Source organism: Vipera berus (genome assembly GCF_964194415.1).
Source record: "Vipera berus genome assembly, chromosome: 7".
Classification (NCBI taxonomy): domain Eukaryota; kingdom Metazoa; phylum Chordata; class Lepidosauria; order Squamata; family Viperidae; genus Vipera; species Vipera berus.
The window spans coordinates 57,506,161-57,533,793 of record NC_138209.1 but is presented as its reverse complement, the minus strand read 5'-3'; the positions used below and the strand labels follow the sequence as shown (position 1 = coordinate 57,533,793).

General features: G+C 43.6%; 1 protein-coding gene across 1 annotated transcript in view; it reads right to left on the bottom strand.

Annotated features, from left to right (window-relative positions):
* Positions 1–27,633, bottom strand: part of PROM1 (prominin 1) — a gene marked incomplete at its 5' end in the record, with an annotated part of 304,125 nt that overhangs the window by 62,058 nt on the left and 214,434 nt on the right. Inside the window, 3 exons of the mRNA XM_081332891.1 lie at positions 7,451–7,535; positions 16,949–17,052; positions 18,301–18,424. Coding sequence (XP_081189017.1) covers positions 7,451–7,535; positions 16,949–17,052; positions 18,301–18,424 — 313 coding nt within the window. The remainder of the gene's footprint in view (positions 1–7,450; positions 7,536–16,948; positions 17,053–18,300; positions 18,425–27,633) is intronic.

Below are 27,633 nucleotides of genomic sequence, written 5' to 3'. Positions count from 1 at the left end.
TGCCATTAAGGTTGTTCTGACCTCAGCTTGGCTTCAGGGATGAGAGGCTTCTTATAGCAGGCGAGCTGAACATCTAATTTCACCACTGCCTGATACCATTCATGTAGTTGGTCAGGTACAGCTCGGTATATACATGCCAGAGAAAGGTGGTCATCTAACCCTTCTCTGAAAAGATGAATTATGGATTTCTCAGGTCATCTCTCTATCCAACCTGCCATCTTTCAAAACTCCCACATGTACTCTAGGGCAGGCCAGCCAGCTTACTTTATCTTATGGATTTGTTCTTCTGCTTTGAGGGTAATGGATCGGTCCTCAAATCTTTCCCTCAGCCCCAGGAGGAAAAGGTGGGAGTCCTCCAATTCAGGGGCCTGCTCATTATATAAATTGTTCAACCATTCAGATGCTTCTCCCTCTAGGCTGGACGCAGTCACATCAACCATCACACACAGGTCTGGGTAAAGGTGACCCCAGAGATTCAAGTGAGAGCAAACTTGGTTGAGGAAAAAAATCAGTTTCTCTGGGTCCCCATTGAAGGTTGCTCTGAAGGGTGGGCTCATCATTGGTTGCTGAGGCCCCCATTGTTGCTGGCCCCACCCTGGTTGCAGGTGCCCCCACTGCTGTTGTTGTGTCTCCAGTTGCTGCTGGCCCCACTCTGTTTGCTGATTTAATGGCTGCCAGGGCCCACACTGCTGCTGGCCCCACTGTTCCTGCTGTATGTTCAGGGGTTGCACATTTGGGTCCTGCTGCTGCCACCATTGCTGTTGTCCTCCCACCAGCTCCTGATCTCCAGGCTTCTGCACCATCCCAGCTGTTTCAAGGCTTCTATTAGCTGGGGCAAGCTCAGAGGTTGTTGGCCTTTCACTTGTGGGGGTTTCTCAACCTCCCATTGCTGCATAGGCCCCAGGCTGGGGTCCTCTGTCTCTATGTGTCTGGAGGGCTTGGCAGGGGACTCCTGGGTCTGGCAGGCAGTCTGATCTGCAGACACGATTTTCCACTCACCCAGATTCTCAGTGGCTGATGATCTTGTATCTCTCCCCCATTCTGCTTCTGGGGCCTCTTGTAGCAGTTGGCTTCCCGTAGTCTCCACTGGAGTGGTTCTAGCTTGACAACCGGACAAGCTCAATTATTTGCTGAGGTTTGGAGATTGGTCCAAATTCATCTTCCCACAGAAAACTATCTATTATTTCCTCTTCAGAAGTTTAGCCAGCAGCCAGGCTTTCCCTTTCCATCATGAGGATTCTTCCCTGAATCTTTGCCAGCTTATGTTGTGATTCAGGGTCAGCCTGTGGGTTCGGCAGTTGGGTCGGACGATTCAGAGGAGGAGGAGGGGGGTGTTGGAGAGCTTGCTGAGGATAGTATTGAGGCTCCGCAGAGCCCTCAGCCAGGCCCCTCTCATCTGGTTACGACGCAGACCCAGCTGTGTGAGCCTGACAGCATGGATGAAGATGACCCACAGCTGGCCCTGTTCAAGGACGCCCGATGCAGGAGGCAGTCAAGCAGGAGTAAACAGAGGAAGGCAATGGGGCACCTCGGAAGGAGGCAGAGAGAAGCCACGCCCTGAACTGTTTAAAAGGGGAATGTGTGGGAGGGCTGGTTTGCTGAAGGCAACCATTTGAATAGCTCCTGTTTCATGGTTCGTGTTTGCTCTGTTTGCTCTGTTTGCTCTGTTTTATGTTAATAAATTTGGCAGGCTTAGTTCCAGCCTCTTGCCGTTTTGTAAAGGGTTGTCCCTGCCTTTTCTTCAGGGCCGGCAGTAGGCTAGTACAGAACAGCTTATCTCTCTTACCGGAGACAGTGGCAGGGGTTCAGGACCCCCCTTTGGAAGAAAGTAGATTCTGGCATGATGTCATGGTTCCAATAAATGGGACAATTCAAACAAATTGCAGGCATATTATTTATCTAAAAAGTCTTAGTAATGAAATGAAATATCAGCACTCATGGAGGGATGCCAGAATCTGACCTCTCCTCCCCTTGATTCATCATATCCTGCACAATCTCCCTTCCTTAATTACACGTCATAAATCCCATTCACTAATTAGTTTTACATATGAAGTTACACTTCCCCTTCTGCACGCTGCTAATCTTATCTTCTCAAGATAGCTGTTTGAAGTTTGAAGTTTCCCTCTCTTCAAGATTCAAAGTGAAGCAGTTTAAACAAAAGGCTGTCTCGTATATTGTCAGTGCAAAAACATGTCAATGTTTTCAGCATTGACAATGGGTTAGCCTGGAAGGGGACAAACCTCTTTCTGCCAGAGACTCTAAGAGTCCAAGCCGTCCAACACAGTCATGACAGCAAGCAAGCAGGTCACTTTGGCTACCTAAAGACTTTGCATTTGATTCAACAACAATTTTGGTGGCCAGGACTAAAGAAATATATTGAGAACTATGTAAAAAGCTGTGTAATTTGTGCAACCATGAAAAAAATGCCCAGGTAAACCTCCTGGGTTGTTATAGCAAGTAGTAGATCTTTCCCAACCTTGGGAAGAAATTGCCATGGATTTTATTGTGGAATTACTGAAGAGAAAATACAGTAATATGGACTGTGATTGACCTTTTTTAAAACAAGCTCACTTCATCCCCTGCACCGGTCTCCCCTCCACAAAGAAACTAGCACAAATGTTTCTTAAATATATTTATCGGCTCCATGGGGCTCCGAAGCGAATTATATCAGATAGAGGAGTACAATTTACTGCTAGGTTCCGGAGAGATTTTTAAAACTTACTGGGTCTACCCAGGGACTGTCATCAGCTTTTCATCCATCTACTAATGGAGCCGCTGAAAAAGTTAACAGTACAGTGGAACAATATATCAGATGTTACAAAGATTACCAGCAGACCACATGGGCTGACCTCCTCCCCTTTGCAGAGGTGGCTTACAATAACACTGTGCACAGCAGCACTGGAATCATTCCATTTAAAATAGCTACTAGTAGAGAATTTGTTCCCATGCCTGAACTCCCTCAGGACCCTTCTGTTTCACAAACTTTAGATCAATGGGCAACTTCCTGGAAGACCGTTTGGGATAATGCTAAATCGGCTCTTACCAAAGCTTCAAAAATTTACAAAGAACAAGCAGACAAAAAGAGGGCTCTTCAGGGATTTTTCCATGTTGGTGAAAAAGTATATCTCTCTACAAAATATCTGAGACTCAAACTACCTAGTAAAAAATTAGGACCAGAGTTTCTTGGACCTTTTCCCATAGTGAAGATTATAAACCCAGTCACAGTGGAATTAAAGCTTCCTCCTCCTTTAGGGAAGATTCATCCTGTTTTCCACTGAAGCTTATTAAAGCCTTATAGGGAATCTTCAATAAGACCTCCTCCCAAACAAGCACCAAGTCCTCTTGTTGTAGAGGGAGAGACTCATTATGAAATAAAATGAATTCTTGACTCCAGGCAATATAAGGGGAATCTGCAATATTTAGTAAAATGGAAGGGTTATCCCCTATCAGAAGCCACTTGGGTGAAAAGTACTGATGTGAAAGCTGAAAGATTAATATGCAGGTTTTATGATAGACATCCAAATAAGCCAAAAGGTTAAATATTGCCTCTGACTTCTCTTTGTTTCAGGATTTCTCTCTGATTTAGGGGACCTAACTGTCAAACCTAAAAAACTACTTTTGGCCATAGCCAACTTTCTTCTTCATTTTTCAGCTTGCCACAACTTTGGGGGGGGGGAAGGAAAATGCATTCTTCTGTTCCAGATAAAACAATAACTTTCTTATGAGAACCAAGGTCAAATTGCTCAAGTGTTTGGTGGGCTAGAATTACCATTAGAGAACCTGCCAATGGTGTTAATTGGAGAATGTGATTTTAAACATAATTAGTGGGTGGGGAGTTTAACTTTCACTTTGTAACCTTTTGGGGGGGGACTTCCAGTCTTGGTTTCACCTTTGTTCGTGCTGATATTATGTAGCCATTAAAGTTGTTCTTTGAGGAAAACAAATACCTCAAAATTCTTATTTCTTTTGGTATCATCTATCGGGACCATGACACCCAGTGACAGTTGAAATGAAATTGTCTGAGAATCTTAATCACATCCACCCACTTTTCCATTTTAGTCATCTGAAACCTGTCACTGACTTATCCTTGGCATCCTGCCATGAAGCCACACACCCCCATCTTAATAAAAAGAGAACAACATTTCGAGGTAAGGAAATCCTTGAGTCTCGCTACTATTAGGGAAAGTTGCAATACTTAATTTTATGGAAGGACTTTCCCCCCTCTGACATTGAGTGAGTTGAGGCCCCTGCCTTACCCACCAATTCCATGCTAAGTACCCTAACAAATCCAAATGACCCATCTATATATGACGTGCTACTAACTATTATTGTATTTTGTAGGACTAGACTTGTTTATGGAGGGGCAGCATGTCAAGCATCTCTCTATACAAGCTTCATGAGCTGACAGCCTGATATGGGGGGGGGGAAGGGAAAGATTGGAATGTAAGGAAAAGGGGGGGGTTGAAGCCCAGTCCAGTTGAGCCTTGTGAGAAGCTTCAGCCTACCAAGGTCAGCTGTTGATATGCAGAGTTGGGAACTAAGAATCTGTTTCCTAAACAATATACAAGCACCTAATTGGACATTTACAGATAACCAAGGGATGTCTGGAGGCGGGGAGGAAAATTTACTTTGTATTGTTTGCATGGGAATACCTCAGATTCAGTTTATGCTATTTCTGTAATCACTTAAGCTTCAGTAAAGTATACTCTTGGCAGAAACAAATGGCCAGGAGTCTTTTGCTAGATGACTGAGTGGGACGGTTGACAGCTGATTAGAATTTGGACAAGGAACAATCAGGAAATTCCAAAGGGGAAATCAAAACAATATTCAAAACAGTGTTTCTCAACTTTGTCAACTGGAAGATGAATAGAGTAGAGCAGAGCAGAGCAGAGCAGAGCAGAGCAGAGCAGAGTAGAGTAGAGTAGAGTAGAGTAAAACAGAACAGAACAGAAGCTGGAAGGGACCTTGGAGGTCTTCTAGTCCAGCCCCCACTCAGCAGGAGAACCTATACCATTTCAGACAAGTGACTGTCCAGTCTCTTCTTAAAAACCTCCAGTGATGGAGCAACCACAGTTTCTGAAGGCAAGCTGTTCCACTGGTTAATTGTCCTCACTCTTAGGAAGTTTCTCCTTAATTCCAGTTTGCTTCTCTCTTTGATCAGTTTCCAACCATTGTTTCTTGTCCTGCCCTCTGGTACTTTGGAGAATAGTTTGATGCCCTCTTCTTTTTGGCAGCCCCTCAAATACTGGAATACTGCTATCATGTCACACCTGTTTCTTCTTTTCTTTAGACTAGCCAAACTCAAGTCCTTCAGCTGTTCTTCATATGTTTTAGTCTCCAGGTCTTCTCCAGGCCTGAGTAGACTTCAACTTCCAGAATCCTCTATCCATGTATCTTCCAGTTGGCAAAGGTGAGAAACAAATTCTAGGTCAGGGATCTCAGCTTTGCGAACTAGCGGGTGGGGGAGAGGGGATGATTCCACACAAGCAGTAGGCATGAGCTTCCCATGCGAGTGTGAGCACTCACTGCTTGTGCAAATGGAGCTTCTTGCATGAGTGCACACCACAAACATAAATAGAGCTTTGTATGTGAGTGCCTGCCGCTCATGCAAATGGAGCAGCACATGCTCCACTACAGAGGTTGGGTACCCTTGTTTTAGCTGAAAGGAATGGAAAACTTCTGTTAGGCATATGATGATAGCCTACATATTGGGTTGGAAATATATAAGCCATGATGATGTAACTTTAAGAAGGTAATTGATCCATGGGCATGTGAGGTTGCTCATGGCCATAAGAGGGAGCTAGAAACATAGATTCTCTCTCTCACTGGATCTCTCTGAATATCTGAATTTGCTGATCGCTTTATTTTTGCTTTTTTGCTCTGTGTCTGCATAACTGTGTTTTTGACCTCTGGACTGGTAAGAAGGCTTTGTATTAGGATTTGTACTTGGACTGTTATTTTTGTGTATGACCTGGACTGATTATTTTTGACTGTGCATTTTTGATTTTACACCACCTTAAAGTAAACTACTTTCTATTTTCACAACTCAGTGTATCTTGTGGTTACTGTGATCTTTTACTGCTCTCAATACCCTTCCTTGTCTGTGCAACTCCTTGGTAGCACAAGGAGACCTCTGCACAACAATACATAACAACTTCTTTCTGTTTACTCCTTCCAAAACATTACCAGCATATCTGTGAAGCCACCAGAAATTGAATTCCATTCAAAGGAGGTTTCATCTTTACTAAACCACACTTGGAATATTGCATCCAATTCTGGTCATCACAATATAAAAAAGATGTTGAAACAGGAAAGAATGTAGAGAAGAGCAATGAAGATGATTAGGGACTGGAGGCTAAAACATATGATGTTTGTGGGAACTGGGTATCTCTAGTCTAATGAAGAGAAGGACTAGGGATGACATGATAGCAGTCTTCTAATATCTGAGGAGCTGTCAGAAAGAAAAGGGAAATGATGTATTCTCCAAAGCACCTGAGGGCAGGACAAGGAATAATATTAGTGAGATCCAACCTAGAACTAAGGAGAAATTTCTTGTCAGCGAAAACAATTAATCAATGAAACGACTTGCCTCCAGAAGTTGTGGGTGCTCCATCACTGGAGGTTTTCAGAAAGAGATTGGACAACCATTTGTCCAGAATGATATAGGGTCTCTTGCCTGAGCAGAGGGATGGATTAAAAGACCTCCAAGGTCTCTTCTAAATTGTTATTCTATGTTCTATGTTCTAAATCTGCAAGGCTAAACAACTGGATCAGAATACCTCAAAGAATCCCTTTTCTATGTCAATCCACCTAATGGCTACAATAAATTCCTCTAAATTGGGCCACATCCTTGGGACCCAAACAGACTTTTCTGTTCTGGTGCCTCTTCTATAAAAACTTGCCCTCTTCTCCATGTCTAAGCATTTGGCATGTACTAATTTTGGCATATGAAAAAAACATTTTTAATTCAGTCTGGCACACTGGCCTCCTAGGATGCTATAGAAAACTATTTGCTTCTATTATTTCATTTGAAGTTTCTTAGATCATTTTCTATTGTACCCTTTTTAATGTTTGGCTCTGCCTGGAGAAACTTGGCATCAGAGATGCTTTGTAATATTGTAATTCAAATCCTGTAAGATTAAATGAAAACATACAGTTCATCCTGTGAAAGGAACCAGCTTGAAGCAAAACTGAGTGGAAGGAGAATCCCAAACACTTTAAACACAGACAAGCTGCCAGAGACAGAATGAATAACAGAGGCTCGAAGGAATAGCAGAGTGCCACCCTACAACAATGGTAAAAATTCAAATTTGGGGCAGGGTTTCAATCACTATGATGCATAAACAGCTTACTTCTTGTAAAACATATTTTCTAGAGAAACTCAAAATAGAACAAAATGCAAAAGATTGTGTAGTAAAGTTCTGAAATACTCACAACCTGTTAAACTCACCATGCTAATGTTTAGAATTTTATGGATACTGAACAGGTTTTCCAAGTGGAGCGTGGCATAAATGCCTTTATTGTCCTTGCAGTCACTAAAAAGATATATAGAAAAAGGATAAATCAAGAGTTTGTTTCCAATTTTAGATCCTAATTTCTTCCATCAAAAATCTATTTAACTGAGCCATTTGAATACAGTATCAATCTGAATTTAAAGGATTAAAAAGATTATTTATTTCATTATATATATTAAGTCTACCCATTCTAACAACTGGGCAGCTTATACAATTCCCAAATTGCTAACCAAACCCTTCCTACCTTACCTCACAAGCACATTTGAAGTTGAGAATTATTTAGACAATTTGTGATGGCTCTGCTATTCAAAATGGAAAATTAGACAACTCATCCAAAGTACCTAAAGATTTGGAAGTTTCAAATAATCTTTGGAATCTAATTAATAACACAACTATTTTCCCCAAGATATTTAAGTATGAGATACAGTATTTCTATAACTGTAGAATTAGACCTTATCTCCCAAAGACTTGAGCAACTGATGGAATTCTTGACAATTTTTGGTTTATGAAAAATTGAATGGAAGTAGTAACTGATATTTTAGTCCTTACTTAGCTTCTGTTTCAAAGCAAGACTAATCCAACCTTCCTTCTCTTATTAAGAAAATACAACTTAAGGCAACAACATCCAACTTAAATCAATGTCACTGCAACATATAAACCTAAATTTGAAAGGGCAATGCCTAAATTAAAAAGGAAGTCATTAATGAAATCCTAAGGTTTCTGTAAATCTGGATCTCAGAAATGGCAGAGGGATTATGCCAGGTAGAATTATGTTGTTTTGGAGACTGAATTCCACAAGAGTTTGCAAATCAATTTAAACTTGATTTGGTCTATGTAACTATATGTATGTATAGAGACAAAGTCTTTTTAAAAGTGTCAGTGAAAGACTGAATGTTTATGAAGATGGAGAAAGTTATCAGATAGTTTCTGACCCTTAAAGAAATAAGTCTTATGGGAGTTATCACACTGTAGGAAGAGGTTTCCCCAGAATCTTGCAAAACTTGGTGTTTGAAAATGGCTTCAGTATTTCCTTTCTGCTCACTGGTCAACTTTTTAAAATTCACAAAAACAATCAATTATCTCAGTTGATAGAATACTGTATCTGTAGGAGATCCCCCCAACCTCCCTGCAAAACAGAAAATTCCTACTTCTGTAATTTTCATACCAGAGAAAGTCTGACATGAGGATATCCTTGCATGCTATTATTAGAACATGAGACCACTGATTTTAAGAAAATCTACCATTACCAGAAGCCATACTTATGGGAGTCCCAGAGTGGAAGAGACTTCATCATCCAAAAGGGTAAGAGTGAGAGTGACAGAGACTGCATTGAAACTTTGAGGGTTTTGAAATAATAGAAAATACTTGCAGCTTGGGTTTTAGATTTTGGCAGTGGTTTGCTCCAAGTTTGTTTCAGTTTAGTTTCTGAACATTTCTTTACCAGGTAACATCATCAGCAAGATATTTTTTGTCCTATTTTCCTTAGCTTATAAATATCTTGGTTGTTCATTTGCAGCTATATTTAAATTCTGAGCAGCTGATTGATTCTTTTGTTGATTAGTAGTTTAAATGGTCTGGTTTCTTACATATTCATATGCTAGATCTAGATCAAGGGTGTCAAACTCGATTTCCTTGAGGGCCACATCAGCACTGGGGTTTCCCTCGGGGGTGTGTGATCAACTGGATGAGGCATGGCTGGAGTGAGTCTCTGGCATGTGGGGCAGTGGGTGGGAAGCTTGTAAGGCGAGGCAAGACAGGGGACAGGGTGCCGCCAGTGCGGGGTGAGGCAAGATGAGGGAGGGGCGGGAGGGGGCTGCTGGACACCATCGGCCCCTGCACACAGAGGGCGGTGAGCGTGTGGGGGCCAATGGTGTCTGTCAGCAGCCACAGCACTCTGTGGCTCTGCAGCCTGCTGCCACCACCAGGCCGGCTGTCCAAGCAGCAGGTGTGGCAGTGGCACTGGTAGCAGGCATAGTCAGGGGAGGCACATGATGCAGACTGCTAGACGTGCCTACTCAGTTCCATCTGTTTTTGCTTGTGGTTGGAGAGCAGATTGCTGCTGGTCATCTCCTCAGCCCCCTTGCAGGTCTTGCCCTTAGCCAACATGTGGAGTGTGTTCCCCTCGCACACCTGACGTACCTCAGCCCTGCTGTGGGTGGCTGCCACCACCACTGAAGCCACCAGCAGCTCATGAAGTTCCATTAGGCAATCTGCCACCATCTGGAGCAGCAGGCTCACCCAGCATGAAGGAGGTGAAGCGGCTGGCTATTAAACCATAGTAGAAGTGGTAGAGCACACCTAGGCCAAGCAGGCAAAAGATGGCCACCCCGAGCAAGGAAAGCCAGATCCCTGAATGGTCCGGGGAATGAGGAGAGGGAGACGGCAGGCTGGGTTTCAGATGTTTATTTGGCTTCAGCTCCGGACAGCTGTCAGGCGGAAAAACCCTCCCTTTTATACAGGAGCTGTCAACTGTTTAACCAATCAGCGTAGCGCAATCTCCCGCCACGAGTGCGGCGACCAATAGGCTTCCGGCAGCCTTTGACAGCTCCCGAGTTGCTGCGCCTGCGCGGCTGGGCCGGGGATTCTGACAGCTGTCAGCCAGCCGAGGCGTGGCGCGTATTCTGCCGGCGTTTGACAGCTTGGCAGCTTTCAGCTGAGACCGGCCCTGGCGCATGCGCGATTGCTTGCAGCAGCCTTTTGACAGCTGTCAACTGTCAATGGCTGCTGCGTTCGGGCTCCAATGGTTTAGCCACAGGTTTCTGAGGCTTCTTGTTATTGGTAACTTTAACACCGTGTATAACAGTATACAACACCCCTTTCCCCCCCCTGACCCGTGAACCTTTAATAAACATTTTTAACTGAACTGTTAACTGTCGGCATGCTTCCTGCCCATTAAAAGTCCACGAGGTAGGTGGGGGGCTGCCTGGCTCTGTTGGAGCGGCGGAGGAGGACCTCCTCCTCCCAGTGTGGAACTCCCGGTGTCTCTTCTTCTGGAGGCGCCTGTGGTGGGGAGTGCAAGTCCTGGGATAGTTGCGAAATGATGGGGGTGTCATCGTTTAGCGGCTCGGGGCTTTCTGGGATGGGGGGTGAGTGCAAGGGGTGGTTCAGAAGACTTCTGGACCGGAGTTGATCTGTGTGTCTGCGGAGGAAATGTCCCTTCCCGATGTCCACCGTGTAGGATAGACTAGAGGACCAGTTTGATCCAGGATGACTCCCTGGATCCATTTGTCCCTTCCCCCATAGTTCCTTGTCCAGATGCGTTGTCCTTGGGCAAATGTCCTGGGCAGGGCAGTATGGTCCTCTTCGGCCGCCGGCCTGTCAGGGTGTAGTCTGTCTAGCCTTGTCACTAGCCGGTGGCCCCAATGCAGCTCTGCGGGGGATTTTCTGGTGGTGGAGCAGGGCGTAGCGTGGTGAGCCAGGAGGAACTGTGCCAGGTGGCAGTGCCAATCTCCTGCGATGATCTTGTGGAGAGCGTCTTTGGTGATTCTCACCATAACCTCTGCTAGGCCATTAGACGAAGGGTGGAAGGGGGCCGACGTGACGTGCCTAATACAGTTGTTCTTGGCAAAGATCTGAAATTCATGAGAGGTAAATTGTGGGCCGTTGTCGGAGACTAAGACATCGGGGAGGCTGTGTGTGGCGAAAATCCCCCTGAGTCCCTGAATGGTGGCAGCAGTCATTGTGCTGGAAACCGGGAGAACCTCCAACCACTTGGAAAAACTGTCCACTACAATGAGGAAAACTTGTCCCTGGAAGGGGCCAGCGAAGTCAATGTGGACCCGGGACCACGGATTCCGGGTTGTTTCCCATTTGTGAATGGGAGCCTGGGGGTGTGCTGGTCAGGTCTGCTGGCATGAATAGCAGCCAGCTACGTGCGTTTCTATGTCCTTATCGATGGCCGGCCACCAGACATAACTGCGGGCCAAGGCTTTCATTTTTACGATGCCAGGGTGCCCGTCGTGCAATGTGTGCAAAACCTTGGGTCTGTGCAGGGGCGGCACAACCACCCTGCTGCCCCAAAGTATGCAGCCCAGGTGGGAGGTCAATTCGTTGCGCCTCGTAAAATAGGGTTGGAATTCTGCGCCCGGGCTAATGGCCTGCCACCCCGAAGAAACCCATGCCAGTACTCTACTGAGTGTTTTATCGTTGCCAGTTGCAGCAGCAATGTCTTTCGCTGTTAAAGGGCACTCAAGGAGCTCCTGGATGGCTAGGATGTGACCAGACAGGGCTGGGTCTGGGTCTACGTGGGGTAGGGGCAGTCTACTGAGGCCGTCTGCGTGGCACATTTGCCGACCTGGCTTGTAAACCAAGTGGTAACAGTAAGCAGAGAGGAATGTGGTCCACCGCAGCATCCTGGGAACAGAATTTGGGGGGTTTGCCGGTCCCAGGTGAATAGCCCTAGCAAGGGCTTGTGGTCGGTGTATATCGTGAATGGGCGGCCATATAGGTAATCATGGAATTTTTTAATGCCTGCCACGATTGCCAGTGCTTCTTTATCAATCTGGGCATAGTTCCTTTCAGCTTTGGAGAGAGTCCTAGAGTAATAGGCAACAGGCGCCTGTGTCCCGTCGCTTAGCAGGTGGCTCAAAACCGCTCCAATCCCATACGGGGACGCATCTCAAGCTATGCAGAGGGGCTTATTCTCTCTGTAATGGGAAATGGTTGTATTACTTGAAAGCAATTGTTTGAGTTGTGTGAAACTATCCTCGTGGATTGACGTCCACTGCCATAATGCTCCTTTGTCAAGTAACCTATGGAGAGGTTCCGCTATTGTTGCCTTTCTGGGGAGAAAGGCATGGTAAAAATTCAAGAGCCCAAGGAATGCTTGGAGCTCTGTTTTGTTTTTGGGGGCTGGGGCAGCCCTGATGGCTAGAATTTTTGAATTAGTGGGGTGGATTCCTTGGGCGTCTATCCTGTAACCCAGAAATTCTGTGGATGGAACCCCTATGGAGCATTTCTCTCATTTGAGCTTTAACCCTGCACTACGAAATCTGGTTAGCACTTCATGCAGTCTGGCTGCTAATATGCTCTCGGTTTCCCCTGCGATGAGAACGTCATCAAAGTAGGGGCAAACCCCCGGAATTCCCTTCAGAGTTCTTTCCATGACTTCCTGGAAGATGCCAGGAGCCACTGAAATGCCGAATTGGAGGCGGGTTACTTTGAAAGCCCCACGGTGTGTAATAATAGTTTGGGTGTCAGCTGTCTCCCTACTGACAGGAAGCTGGAGGAACGCATGCGCCAGATCGAGTTTGGTAAAAATGGAGCCAGAGCCTATTTCAGACAGGACGTCCTTAACGGCGGGGACTGGGTAAGCGTGGGGGTTCAATGCGCGGTTGAGGGTCGCTTTATAGTCCGTGCAGATTCTCACATCCCCGTTAGGCTTGACAGGTGTCACTATCAGGGTTTCCCAGGTTCCTCCGTCCGTGGGTTCAAGAACCCCTAGGGCAACTAGTCGGTCTAGTTTGCTCTCAATTTTTTGTTTGAGGGTGAAAGGGACCCTCCTGGCTTTGATTCTGATAGGGGCGACCTCGGGTTTGAGCTTGAGGTCTATCGGGGGGCCTGTGTATTTGCCTAATGTCCCATCGAAAACATCGGCGAATTGTTTGCAGACGTTTTCCAGGGTTTGCGACTGGATGCGGTTTGTTCCTTCTAAGCGGATGCTCAAAGCCTCGAACCAGTCCAGGCTGATTTTATTTTTTTTATTTATTTTAATTCCATTTATATCCCGCCCTTCTCCGAAGACTCAGGGCGGCTTACAAGCTTAGCAGTAGCCTTCATTCTATGTATATGCCTGCTTATTAGGGCTTTCACACACACCCCAAGCGGCATTATTACAAAGTCAGCTTAATTGCCCCCAACAATCTGGGTCCTCATTTTACCTACCTCGGAAGGATGGAAGGCTGAGTCAACCTTCAGCCTGGTGGGACTCGAACCTGCACTAATTGCAGGCAGCTGGTGTTACTTAAGGAGGCATTAGCCCACTGCTCCACCAAGGCCAAGTAATGAGGCTGGCCCGGGTTCCTTCAGTGACCTGGGCCATGAGGTGCCCCTGAAACTTTTTGAATCCTACTCTCAGCTTGGCCTGACCCTTTAAGCTTATGGGAGCTCTTTGGAAATCGGCGAGTGGGATTCAGGAGGGCTGGAGGGGAATATGGCGGTGGCTCCGAGACCTGATTTCTTGGAGGGTGTCCCAGGATATGATGGAAATGGAGGACCCTGAGTCCACCTCCATCTCGCATTGGACCCCCTGGATCTTAACCCAGATCTTTATTTTGGGTTGTAGGTGATGGATTGCTAGGGGCGTCTGGTTGGAGAGGATGGATAGCACCGAGGGCTGTGGGGCTTTTGGGGGTGGGTGGGAAGGCTTGGTCCTACCTGACGGAATAGCCTCAAGCTCATGGAGGGTCTCCCGGTTTTGGCTGCGGCACATGGAGCGGATGTGCCTGGTCTTCCCGCATCCGTGACACTTGGCATTCCTGAAATGGCAGGTGGCCCTGGCGTGGGCCCCGCCACAGCTAGCGCACCTGGTCCTTGCATCGGAGGGGTTGGGGTTTGGGCTTGCGCCCTCTGGCTTGGTCGGTCTACGGTTTCCCTCTCGGCCTGTGGCCATCATATTAAATCTTGGGATGATCGCGTCCACTCCGGTGTCGTCCTCGTGGTCCCCGATGTTGAGCTCTCTGGCCTGATGGACCGAACTGCTGGGGCCGCATCCCGACAAGGACGAGTCTTCACGATGGCTGTCTTCATACGGCATGATCTCTAGAGTGACCTCTGCAAGATCCATCGTAGGCTTAGCCACAAGCTTCCATTGAAGCCGCTCATTTCATAGTCCAGAGATGATCTGGTCTCGGATACGGTCCTCTAGGTCCGGAAATTGGCATCTGCGGGCAGCGTGACGGACCCCCGCGATGAATGCTGTAGCCGATTCGCCCGGTTGCTGACAATGGCGAGCGAAGTTGAGCCACCAGTACAACTCCGACTGCCTGGGCATAAAGTGCTTGCTGAGACGTTCGGTCAGCTCTGCATACAGAATGGTGGCGACCGGGTCCGGGCTGCAGAGTCCCACAGCAATGTCATAGATGGCCGGTCCGCTGAGGCAAAGTAATGCCGCGGCCTTGTGGCAGTCTTCCGTGATCTTGTTCACGACGAGGTACCCTTTGACCTGCCCCCAATGCGACTCCGACCCCTCAGGGTGACAGACGTCGAACTCCCTGATGTGTCCGAGGTTGTCCATTCTGACTGGGTCCATGATACAGTTGAGCGATTGAAGGACTCCCTTTACCCTCAGCCAGCGACTTCAGCAGTGACCGCAGCAGCTGGAGGGATTGGTACTCCTTCTGCTCGTGACTCAGCTCAGTGACTAGCTCTGTTGTACCGCAAATCCCACCTTCGTTGCCAGGTGAATGGTCCAGGGAATGAGGAGAGGGAGACGGCAGGCTGGGTTTCAGATGTTTATTTGGCTTCAGCTCCGGACAGCTGTCAGGCAGAAAAACCCTCCCTTTTATACAGGAGCTGTCAACTGTTTAACCAATCAGCGTAGCACAATCTCCCGCCACGAGAGCGGCGACCAATAGGCTTCCAGCAGCCTTTGACAGCTCCCAAGTTGCTGCGCCTGCACGGCTGGGCCGGGGATTCTGACAGCTGTCAAAGGCAGCCGGCCGAGGCGTGGCGCGTATTCTGCCGGCGTTTGACAGCTTGGCAGCTTTCAGCTGAGACCGGCCCTGGCGCATGCGCAATTGCTTGCGGCAGCCTTTTGACAGCTTTCAACTGTCAATGGCTGCCGCGTTCGGGCTCCAATGGTTTAGCCACAGGTTTCTGAGGCTTCTTGTTATTGGTAACTTTAACACCGTGTATAACAGTATACAACAATCCCCATCGAAGTCATGGCCACCCAGGTCTACCCAGTATCACAGGCTTTCCTCTCCATCTCTGCTGGGCCTGGGCGGCCATGGGCTGATGGGGATCCAGCTTTCCCCACTTGGTGTGGCTGTCTTTTGCCTGATGGGCCTGGGCAAACTCTATCACCTCTACTTGGGCTAACTAGCCAGCTGTTTCACCTCCTTTAGGGTTGGGTGGGCCTGCTGCTTTGGACAGCGGCAGCCTAATGGACCTGTGTGAGCTGCTGGTGGCCTTAGTGGTGGCAGTGTACACACTCCATGTGCAGGCCAAGGGCAAGACCTGCGAAGGGGCTGAGATGACCAGCAGTGACCTGGTCTCTAAGCACAAGCAAAGACAGAGCAACCAAAGTAGGTGTGTCTGGCAGTCCGCATCACATGTCTCCCCCACTGACTCTACCTGCTGCCAGTGCCGCAGTTGCACCTGCTGGTTCAAGGGTCGACCCAGTGGTTGCAGCAGGCTGTGGAGCCCCTGCTGCCAGACATAGTCTCTCTCTCACACACACATACCCCATGTGCTCACCAGCTCCTGTGCATGCGCCTGGGGGGCTGCCTGGATGGGCTGGGTGGGGCTGGAGTGGCAGGGACAGGTCCCTCACCATCTCTGTGGCAATCCCATGGGCCAAATATGGGCCAATCACAGGCTGGATTCAGCCTGCAGGCATTGTGTTTAACATGTCTGATCTAGATCAATATGCTTGTTAATTGCTCCTCTGGTAGAATACTAGGCTTCAATAAATTTACATGTGCGGCGGTTGTTGGCATGCCCAATGATTTTTGTTCTTTCCCAATCAAACTGATATTGTTTATTCTCAATGTGGTTTGAGAACAGGGTTTTTGGTTGTGCCATTTAACTGCTAGTTGATGTTCATGAACACTTGTTTTCAATTGTCTTCCTGTTTGTCCCACATAGAATTAGTTACAATTGTTGCAATTGATTTTATATACTAGTTGCTGTTGTCTTCATTCTGTATTTTGTCTTTGACTTTAGATAGCTCTTTTCTGAATGTAAATGTGGGTTTGTGAGCTATCATTATTTCTAGGGGTTGCAGTGTTCTGGCAGCCATTTTGGATGTTCCTTTGTTGTATGGCAGGACTTGTTTTTGTGTTGTGGTTGGCTGTGTTTTGTCAGTGTTTGAATGATAAGCATCGTATTATGAAAATTTTGGGGTAGCCATTGCGAAGGAAAACATCGAAAAGGTGTTTGAGGATTTTCCCTTTTAGCTGAAGAAAAGAAATCAGCCAGTCAGCCTGAAAAGGGGGTGGCGTGGGGAGGGGGAGATAAGGTCAATCATCCATTTGGACACTTTATTGCTATGGAAATAGATAAAAGGAAAGAAGAGCCCTCTCCATCCACCACAATCAAGAAGAGGAGGTGGTTCCTGGCTGTTCCAGTTATGTAGGGAAGGAGCAGATGATGCAAAGAGTAGAGGAGGCAAGTTGGAAGAAATTTCAATCATTTTCAGATGATTGAATCTATACACACAATCTCAGAGAAAACTAATTGTACAACAAAAGCAGGAAAGAGTGAAAATTTACCTGTAAACCTTTTCAAATGTCAAATCAATATCTGGGTTTTTCAGAATGATGCCAGACAGATAGTTTTTCCACTGGCGATTAAGCAAGTAGGGTGTGTCCAAAATCTAAAATGCAATTCAAAGAAGATTGACTTATACATTTAATTTAGCTTCTACAAACAATACAGGTAGTCCTTGACTCATGACCACAACTGAGCCCAAAATTTCTGTTGTTAAGTGAGACATTAGTTAAGTGAGTTTTGCCCACTTTATGAACTTTCTTGCCACAGTTGTAAGTGAATCCCTGCAGTTGATAAGTTAGTAACCCGGTCATTAAGTGAATCTGGTTTCTCCATTGACTTTGCTTTTGAGAACGTCACAAAAGGTGATCACATGACCTTGGCACACAACAACAGTCATAAATACGAACTAGTTGCCAAGTATCTGAATTTTGATCACATGACCATTGAAATGCTGCAACTATTGTAACTGTGAAAAATGGTCATAAGTCACTTCAGTGCCATTGTAACTTTGAATGATCACTAAATGAACTGTTGTAAGTTGAGGACTACCTGTACTCAGAAATGTGTTTTCTTTATTATAATGTGTTTTGCAAATAACAAGAAGCTACACTGTATAATATCCATTTCCTAAAGGTAATGATAATATTACACAGATTGACCTAAAAGTAGCAACTTTAGAATGTTTCAGTGGCCATGATATTCACTAACCTTTATTGAAGCACAAAATAGGAATTTAGTTTAGATCAAGCAAAGTTATTGAAGCGGAAGTAATATTTTGGAATGACTGAAAAACCAAATGGGGAATCCAGTTCAGATCTAATTTCTTCCATGAAATTCTTTCAAACTTGCTTTCTTATTTATAATATGTGGCTAATAATATCATCATCTATTTTATAGGAGTGTTTTAAAGGTGATACAATAATGACTGTCTTACATCTACCTCAAACTACAACTTGGCACAATAAATTATAAGTTAGGGCATACTGTCACTTGCTACCTGCTGCTTTGTGGGCATGCATAGCTACCAATCCACATATGTTTCCAGCTGTGGCTTGGTTATAATTCCAAATCAAGAACTGGGTTTGTTCCACTTATAGAACAAGCCAAGGAAAGAAGCAAAATGTGGTGGTTAATGACCCAGGAGTGACCTGTCATTTTCTAGCTGTGCATTTCATGGAAGAAACCAGATATTGAACACTGGTCATTTACATCAAAATTAAATTATGGCCTTACATATTGTATGAACATACAGAACATTTTATGAAGTATTTTTAATGTTTTACAAGTGCATGACAAATATTAGAATTATCAGAAAAGATATGGAAATTCATGATTATATAGAGTGCCATACTTGGAACAAAGTCTTGTCATCAAATGATTCACATATCAGCTTCTCCACATTTCCACCGGTAATGAAAGTGACCACCACTGTCAGCATCAGAACCCAGGAGAAGAGGAAGCTGAAAGTAACTCCACTGATTGAAAGGGGGGAGGGAGAAAAAAAGGCATTTTAAGAATACAACCTCTTGTAAGTATTTTAACAGCCAGCTTAGACTAAGGAAAACAAATATAAAAATATCTATCAATTCAGAAGTATGCAATGACTTTCCAGATCAAAAATAAGTCTGTAAGTACAGGAGAGGGAATCTTTTCTGCTGAAATAGTTGTGCTTGAAAATCTGTGAAAACAGGAGCAGGACAGAAAGCAAAACTTCTAAAATATAAGAATGTGAGTCTCATGTGAGAAGGTTTAGCATTTCTTCCACAATTCTATTAAAGTACTATTCTGAGAAAGCATTCGAAAGGCATCTCTGGTTATTCTTCCAAGGCTTGGTTTTTAGGGAACTGTAAGCCCATAGTTACAGTATAACTTTTATACTTGAAGAAGCACTTTTTAATTGCTTACAATTCCCAAGATGATTTTAAAGAAATTACTATTTAGAAAAGGTGGTTTCATCAAAAGATTAAGGGGCCCAACCTACATACAGAAATAAGCTGTATTCCTCCTTTTTAGAGAATCCATTAAAAGATTCCATTTAACTCCATTTAATACGATGCAGCTTCGGCTTTTGCATATCAGTAAGATCTCTTCAGGGATGCAGTGGCTCAGTGGGTTAGGATGCTGAGCTTGTCAATCAGAAGGTCGGCAGTTTGGCGGGTCGAATTCCGAGTGCCGTGTAACAGAGTGAGCGCCTGTTACTTGTCCCAGCTTCTGCCAACCTAGCAGTTCGAAAGCACATAAAAATGCAAGTAGAAAAATAGGGACCACTATGGTGAGAAGGTAACAGCGTTCTGTGCACCTTTGGCGTCTATAGTCATGCCAGCCACATGACCACGGAGACGTCCTCAGACAAGCGCTGGCTCTTCGGCTTTGAAACGGAGATGAGCACTGGCCCCTAGAGTTGGAAACAACTAGCACGCATGTGCGGGGTAACCTTTACCTAAGATCTCTTCATGGATGAGTCATTGATTACCAAATTAAGTGACCACCATAATTTCTTAAGTCTGCGATATGCCACCTCTTGTGAGTTTATGATTGCTTTTGGCTTTAAGTAGGGCCAGGCACTACAACTGTATCTGATTTAATTTACATGCATTTAGTTTAATTAAAGTTAGTTAAATACATTAACATAAGAATTAGAAATTCAGTGGTTAAGGCATCAGGCTAAAAACTGGGAGACCTTCAGTTCTAGTTCTACCTTTTTTTTTTGAATATATTTTTTATTTTATTGAAATCATCCACAACTACATCATAACAATACATCGCAGTGCTTATTAAAATTCTTTTTTAAAAATACAAAACGTAATAATAAACATTCTAATGATTTAGACAAGTTGTTGTTACATTGTATAATCAATTCTTCCTGTAACCATCTCCTTCATAAACTGACTGCGAAGCTGCATATACGCCCACCAATCTACCTGGATACCCGGTTCCTGCAATTGCGATTTAGATTTTAATTCTCCATTTGAATGCAATAATTCTTTATAAATCACCCTTTTTTCTTTTTCTTTTTTTTTTAATTGAAAAGTTTTTCAATACATTTTATCTTTAACAATCCCTCCCCCCTCCCCCCACCCAACCCTTCCTAGCCCTCCCTAACCCTCCCCCCTCCCCTTCCCCCCTCCCCCCTCCCCGACTTCCCAGAGCTAAATACAAGGTATAAAGGTAAAAACAATCATAAACAACCATATGTTAACAACAATAAACTATTAAGTCTATTTCACTCTGGCTCATATAAAATGACTACAAGCAATACTAATATCACATCAAAACTTATACAAATGCTAAATTAAACTTTTTAGTCCCATATTTGTTCTGGATGTAATCAATCCACTTTTTACACTCCATAATATAACGTTGTTGCGAATGGTCTTTCAAATAAGCCGAAATCTTTGCCATTTCCGCCAGGTCAGAAACTTTTAGAGTCCATTCTTCTATAGTCGGCAGTTCCTCCTTCTTCCAATATTGACCTACTAAAAGTCTTGCTGCCGTAATTAAGTTCAACATCAACTTAGTTTTCCACAACAGTAGTATCCGTAATTATGCCCAATAAAAACAATTGCGGACAAAACTTTATCCTTTGCTTGAATATCTTCTGCATATTCCACCAGATTTTAATCCAAAAAGCTTTAACCTTTTTACAGGTCCACCATATATGAAAATACGTTGCGTCTTCGCCACCACATCTCCAACATTTAGGTTGATAGTTCGGATACATACTTGCAAGCTTTTTAGGATCTAAATGCCACCTATAAAACATTTTATAAAAGTTCTCTCTTAAATTTTGAGCTTGCGTAAATTTTACGTTCCTCACCCAGATCTTTTCCCAAGTGTCCATTGTAATAACTTCTTGAATATTCTGAGCCCACTTTATCATACAATCTTTAACAAGTTCTGTTTCTGAGTCAATTTCTATCAACGCAAGATATATCCATTTGATATGTGTTGGACCGTGATTTCTAATTTGCTTTACCAGATTTTCATCAGTCATTGAGAAACCAATTTTCTGGTCTTCTTTCCACCTGGCCCGTAATTGACCATATTGAAACCAGGTTTGAACAATCTTCTCTTCTCGTAAAAGATTGTACGGCTTCAAACACCATACGTTCCTCTCCAGACTTAAGATTTCCTTGTATGTAGTCACATCATGTTTGAACCCAACAATTATGTTTTCTATTGCATGTTTTGGTATTGCCCATAAAGGTATCTTGTAGTTTAGTTTATGTCTGTACTTTTTCCAAACTCTCAGCAATGCCTGTCTTAAAATATGCACCTTAAACACATTATCTACCTTCTTATCATACAATAAATATGTATGCCAGCCAAATAACAAGTCGTGGCCTTCAAGATTTAATAATCTCCCTTGTGTTAAATTAATCCAGTCACTTATCGCTGACAACGCAGCAGCTTCATAATATAATTTAAAGTTGGGCATTTTAAGACCACCTCTTTCACACGTGTCCTGCATAATCTTAAATTTAACTCGTGGCCTTTTCCCTGCCTATACAAATTTATTGATACCCTTTTGCCATTCCTCCAAATTTGAGTCTTTTTTTAAGAATAGGTATCATTTGAAATAAGAATAGAAATTTAGGCAAAACATTCATTTTCACTGCTGCAATTCTTCCCAGTAGAGACAATAGCAATTTTTTCCAGCTCTCCAATTCTTTTTGAATTTTTCCCCATAACTTTTCATAATTATTTTTATATAACTTTGCATTTGAAGGTGACAAATACACCCCCAAATATTTAACCCTTTTAACAATCTCAAATCCAGTTAACCTTTCTAGAAGGGCCTTTTGCGATACTGTCATATTTTTGGCCAATATTTTAGTTTTTTGTACATTAACCTTAAATCCAGAAACCTTCCCATATTGCATTATTATCTCCATCAGGTCCACAACAGAATTTTTTGGCTGGGTCACCGTAACAACCAGATCGTCTGCAAACGCCCTCAGTCTATAATCCTGATCTCTAATTTGGATTCCCTTATTTTTTTCCGAATTCCGTATTTTAATCAGTAATATCTCCAATGTTAAAATAAATAATAAAGGTGATAACGGACACCCTTGTCTTGTGCCCTTTTCAATATTACATACTTCAGTCAAACTATTATTTATTATTATTCGGGCTGTTTGTTTTTGATATAATGCCCTAATTGGTTGTAAGAATTTATCCCCAAAATTCATTTTATCTAATACTTTCATCAAAAATTGCCAATCCAGTTGATCAAAGGCTTTTTCGGCGTCTAGAAAAATCAACGCCGCAGGGATCTGGTTGTTCCTTTCCAAAAATTCCAACAAGTCTACTATATGCCTCACATTATTTTTCATTTGTCTGCCACTAATGAACCCAGTTTGGTCCCCATGAATTATCTGTTGCAAAACCCTCATCAATCTGTTAGCTAAAACCTTAGCAAATATCTTGTAGTCTGTGTTCAAAAGTGATATTGGTCTGTAATTTCTTACTTGAGTGACGTCCTGATCTTCCTTCGGAATCAGAGAAATAAAAGCAGTTCTCCAAGACGGAGGCACCCTTCCTCCCCTTTGAATTGTCTGAAACAATTCCCTTAATGGCTTTATCATCTCCAATTGTAGGTTTTTGTAATACACTGCAGTCAGTCCATCCGTGCCTGGCACTTTATCCACCTTCAATTGTTTAATTGCTAAAAGAATTTCTTCTTCTGTTATCAATTGATTAATCTCTTCCTTTTGTTCTTGTGTAAGAACCGGGATATTAGCATTACTCAAATATGCATCAATATCTGCTTCATTAATCTTATCTTTAGCATATAATTTAGAATAAAAGTCCACAAAAGCTTCCTTAATAAGATCCTGTTGATACACAACCTTACCCTGATGTTCTATTTTATCTATATTAGAAGCCCTTTGCTTCTTCCTTAACATGTAAGCCAGCCATCTGCCTGGTTTATTGGCATTGCAAAAAGTATTATGCCTAGCAAACCGTAAGTTAGTTGCCACCTGATCAGCTATCAACTTGTCAAATTGTCCTCTTAACAAATTAATAACCTCTTTAATCTTCACATCCAATGGATTCAAAATTAGGGCCTTTTCTTTTTCCCTAATTTCATTCTTTAATTCTTTCCTCCTAAATTCCAAGTTATGTCTATATTTGTTGTTCATATATATTAACACCCCTCTCATATAAGCTTTGCTAGCATCCCAAACCATGTCCATAGAAGTACCCTTGTTCATGTTAGTTTCAAAAAAGTCCTTCATCTGTTTTTTACATTCTTCCACGTTTCCCTGATTTCTAAACAAGTTCTCATTTAAGCGCCAAGAGCGCCTATCTCTATTATCCTTGTCAATCTCTAACCAGACTGGACTATGGTCAGACATAGTTCTTGGACAAATCTTTATCTTCTTGATCCTGGAAAAAAAATCATTAGTCGTTAATATAAAATCAATCCTGGAAAAAGATTGATGTCTATCAGAAAAAAAAGTATAATCCTTTTCTTGTAAATGTCTTTCTCTCCAAATGTCTCGCAACTCCAAATGATCCTTCATCTCGAAAAAAGATTTAGGCAATCTAGCGTGGCTTGGAGTATGCCTAAAAGAACCACACTTGTCCAGTTGTACATCCAAGACACCGTTCCAATCTCCCATAAAAATAAAAGATTTATAATCCAACTGAGTAATCTTGCTGTGTAATGAACTATAAAAATCAGCTTGTTGTTGATTAGGAGCATACAGTCCAACCAAAAGCGTTTTTTTGCCTTCTAACAACAAATCTATTATAACATATCTTCCTTGTTTATCTGCTTCTATTAACTCCGCTGTCATAGTATTCTTATTTAAAAAGTTTTACAATACATTTTAACTTTAATCCCCCCCTCCCCCACCCCCACCCAACCCTCCCTATCCCTTCCCCCCATTCCCTCCTCCCCCCCCCGACTTCCCAGAGCTAAATACAGGGTATAAAATCAAAAAACAAACATAAGCACCCCTATGTTATCAGCAATAAACTATTAGTTCTATCTCCCTCTAGCTCATGTAAAATGAATACAAACAATATTAATATTACAAATAAAGTAAAAAAGAAAAAGAGAAAAACAAAAAAGAGCTTTACTCAGAATAGATTTTCTTAATCCCAGTCCTTATTCATATTAATTTCAAAGAAAAAAAAATAAACAAATTCTCAGTTACGCGCCAAAAGCACCTATCTATTAACCTTAATAATCTCCAACCAAACTAAACCATAATCAAAAATAATTCTTGCATGTATCACACCAAATGTGTTCAACACACACTTTTAGTCCATAACCCTAATATACTTTTCTAACAAGCAAATAACATCCATCTTAAATTGTGTTAAATATTAAAAAAAAAACTTTCTTTCTCCTCTATGATAAATTTAATCCATTAAGATACTAATTTAAAAATTTAATCAGCAATCTTAACGCCCCAAAACTTTTGGAGCACGTCTGTCATGACCCCCAAAACTTCTTTGGACCGCGCCCCTCCCACATCTTCACTGTAAATACACTTTGGAGATTCCATAACTATCTGCTGGTCTTGCTCTTGCTCTCGTCTCACTCTTCTTAAGGCGGCACGCGTCTTCCTCTGGCCTCCTGCAACATCCAATGAAACTGTATCTTGATCCCCTCCAACACCATTGTCCTCTATCTGTCTGTCTGCAACATCTTGAAGCTTTCCCTCACCGTATCCCTTAACAGCTTCCAAAAATGATAGGGGGGTTGCTTTTAACACATTGCTATAAAAATCACGTGCCTGGGCCACAGTAACCAGACGATGTCTTTTACCTTCATGCGTCACCACCAGTCCAACTGGAATCTCCCATCTAAACTTAATATCACATTTCTTAAGTTCCTGTACTAAAAATGCAAAATCTTTCCTTCTCCTTAAAATCTTCGGAGGAATCTCTTTTAAAACCAAGACTTCTTGCTCAGCCACTACTAGTTTAGTATCATAGGCAGCTTGAATAACTTCATCTCTAATTACTCTCTTTGTAAAATAGACCACCACATCTCTGGGTAACTTCCTTTGTCTTGCAATCCATGAATTTACACGAAAAATTTTGTCCATATTTCCCTCAATTTCAGATGCTGGCTGGCCCAATACCCCTTCCAGAGCCTCAGAAATCAGCTGCTTTAAATCTTCTTTACAGTTCTCCTTTAAACCCCTGATTCTAATAGCATACTGCATCTGATGATACTGAGCAAGGCTCAATTCTCCATCCATTTTATCCCTTATATTTTCATTTTCTGATACCTTTGCTTCTAATATAGAGTTCTTTTGACTGAGATCCTTCACTTTTTCATCCAGCTGTTGCACACATTCAGCTACAGATTCAATCATAGACAACATGTCCACCCTCATTGCTCTAAACTTCTCTTCCATCTTCTTCTCCAGTTTCTCCTCCAACTTTTTCAGCTTTTCATCCATCATGTCAGACATCAATTGTGAATGCTTTCCAAGAGCATCTTGTAAATCCTTAAGCGTCAATGCCGGAGGAGGTGCAGGAGGAAGCAAAGCTTGCAATGAGGTCTGTTGCACCAGGGAAGACCCCGCACTCCGAAGAGCTTTAGAAGTTTTAGCCGCCATCTTCCCCCACTTTCACTTATTGCGCACTTTCACTTTAAAGCTATAAAATCCATTGAGCTAGAGAGTAAAGATAAGAGTCCACATCACCTTGACCTCCTGTACCGCTCTGCCTGCATCTTGATAATCAAAAGTATTTCCTTTTGGCAGGGGTGGTTGCTAACGCCTGGCTCTGCTCCATAAATCCCGGAGCAGGGGCGCTGCGCAGCTCGGAGCAACCCAGGCTTCGGGGGGGCTCAATCCTTCAGCCGCCCAAACTCTCAGCTCAGGCGGCCCCGGAGAGCTCAACCCCTACCTGGGGCCTCACCCCCTCCTCTTCTCCTGAGGAGGGGGCTTCAAATCCATCTAAACAGCTGATCGGTGCTGTTTACGATGGAAAAACACAGCTGCGGAGCGGGCAGCCCGAAGACGGCTGTCTTCGGCGTCGCGTCGCCACCGGAAGTCCCGCTGTCATAGTATTCTTGACATAAATAACCACTCCATTCTTCTTATTCATTGCAGAAGCAATAAATTGTGTACCCAATCTAGAGTTCAATAGGTACTTTTGGTCCATAACCCTAATATGTGTTTCTTGCAAGCAAATAACATCAGTCTTAAATTGTTTTAAGTATTGAAAAACTTTCTTTCTCTTCTGTGGTGAGTTTAAGCCATTGACATTCCAGGTTAGAAACTTAGTCGCCATCCTTAGCGACCCGAAGCTTCTGGAGCACGTCTGCCAGGAGTCCCTTAACTTCCTTAGGCCGCGCCCCTCCTACAGCTTCGCTATAGGTACACTTTGAAGGTTCCATAACTTTCTGTTGATCCTGCTCTTGCTCTCGTCTCGCTCGTCTCAAAGCAGCACGCGTCATCCTCTGATCTCTGGCATCTTCCGATGAAGCTGTAATTTGATCCACTCCAGTAGCTTTCTCCTCTGCCTGCATTATTCCTTCAGCATCTTGAGGCTTTCCCTCGCCATTCTTCTTTGTAGATTCCAAAAGTGGTAAAGGGGTTGCTTTTAAAACATTGCTGTAAAAATCACATGCCTGCATCACTGTGACCAAACGGTGTCTCGTGCCTTCATGCATCACCACCATACCCACTGGTATCTCCCATCTAAACTTGATATCGCGTTTCTTAAGTTCCTGTGCCAGAAAAGCAAAATCTTTCTTTCTCCTTAAAATTCTTGGAGGAATCTCTTTTAAAACCAAAACTTCTTGCTCAGCAACCACAAGCTTAGTATCATAAGAAACTTGGATAACTTCATTCCTGATTGCTCTCTTTGTGAAGTAAACAACCACATCTCTAGGTAGCTTCCTTTGCCTTGCAATCCATGAATTCACACGAAAGATTTTGTCTATATTTCCCTCAATTTCAGCTGCTGGCTGTCCCAGTACCACTTCCAAAGCCTCAGAGACTATCTGCTTTAAATCTTCTTTAGGATTCTCTTTTAAGCCTCTGATTCTGATAGCAAACTCCATCTGGTGGTACTGGACCAAGGTCAAGTCGCCGTCCATTTTATCCATCACATTTTCAGTCTCTAACACTTTTGCTTCTAATCTGGAATTATTTTGGCTAAGATCTTCCATTTTTTCGTCCAAGCATTCAATACATAAAGCCATACCTTGAAGTGCAGGCAAGATGTCTGCCCTCATTGCTGTAAACTTCTCCTCCAGCTTTTCCATCTTTTCATCTATAATATCTGCTATTTGTTGTGAATGCTTTTCCAAAGCATCCTGTAGATCTTTAACCGTCAGTGCCGGAGCAGGTGCAGGAGGCAATAAGGCTTGCAGCGAGGACTGTTGCACCGGGGAAGCCCCCGCACTCCTGAGAACTTTGGAAGTTTTAGCCACCATCTTCCCCCACTTTCACTTGCTACGCACTTTCACTTTCAAAGTCCATAAAATCCGTTGAACTAGAGAACAAAAATCCACTTTCACCTTGATCTCCTGTATCGCTCTGCCTGCATCTTCACACTCCAAAGTCCTTTCTGCTGGTAGGGGTGGTTGCTAACGCTTGGTTCTGCTCCCAAAAGCACGGAGCAGAAGCGCTGCGCAGCCCGGAGCAAACCCAGGCTTCGGGGGGGCTCGATCCTTCAGCCGCCTGAACTAAAAGCTCAGGCG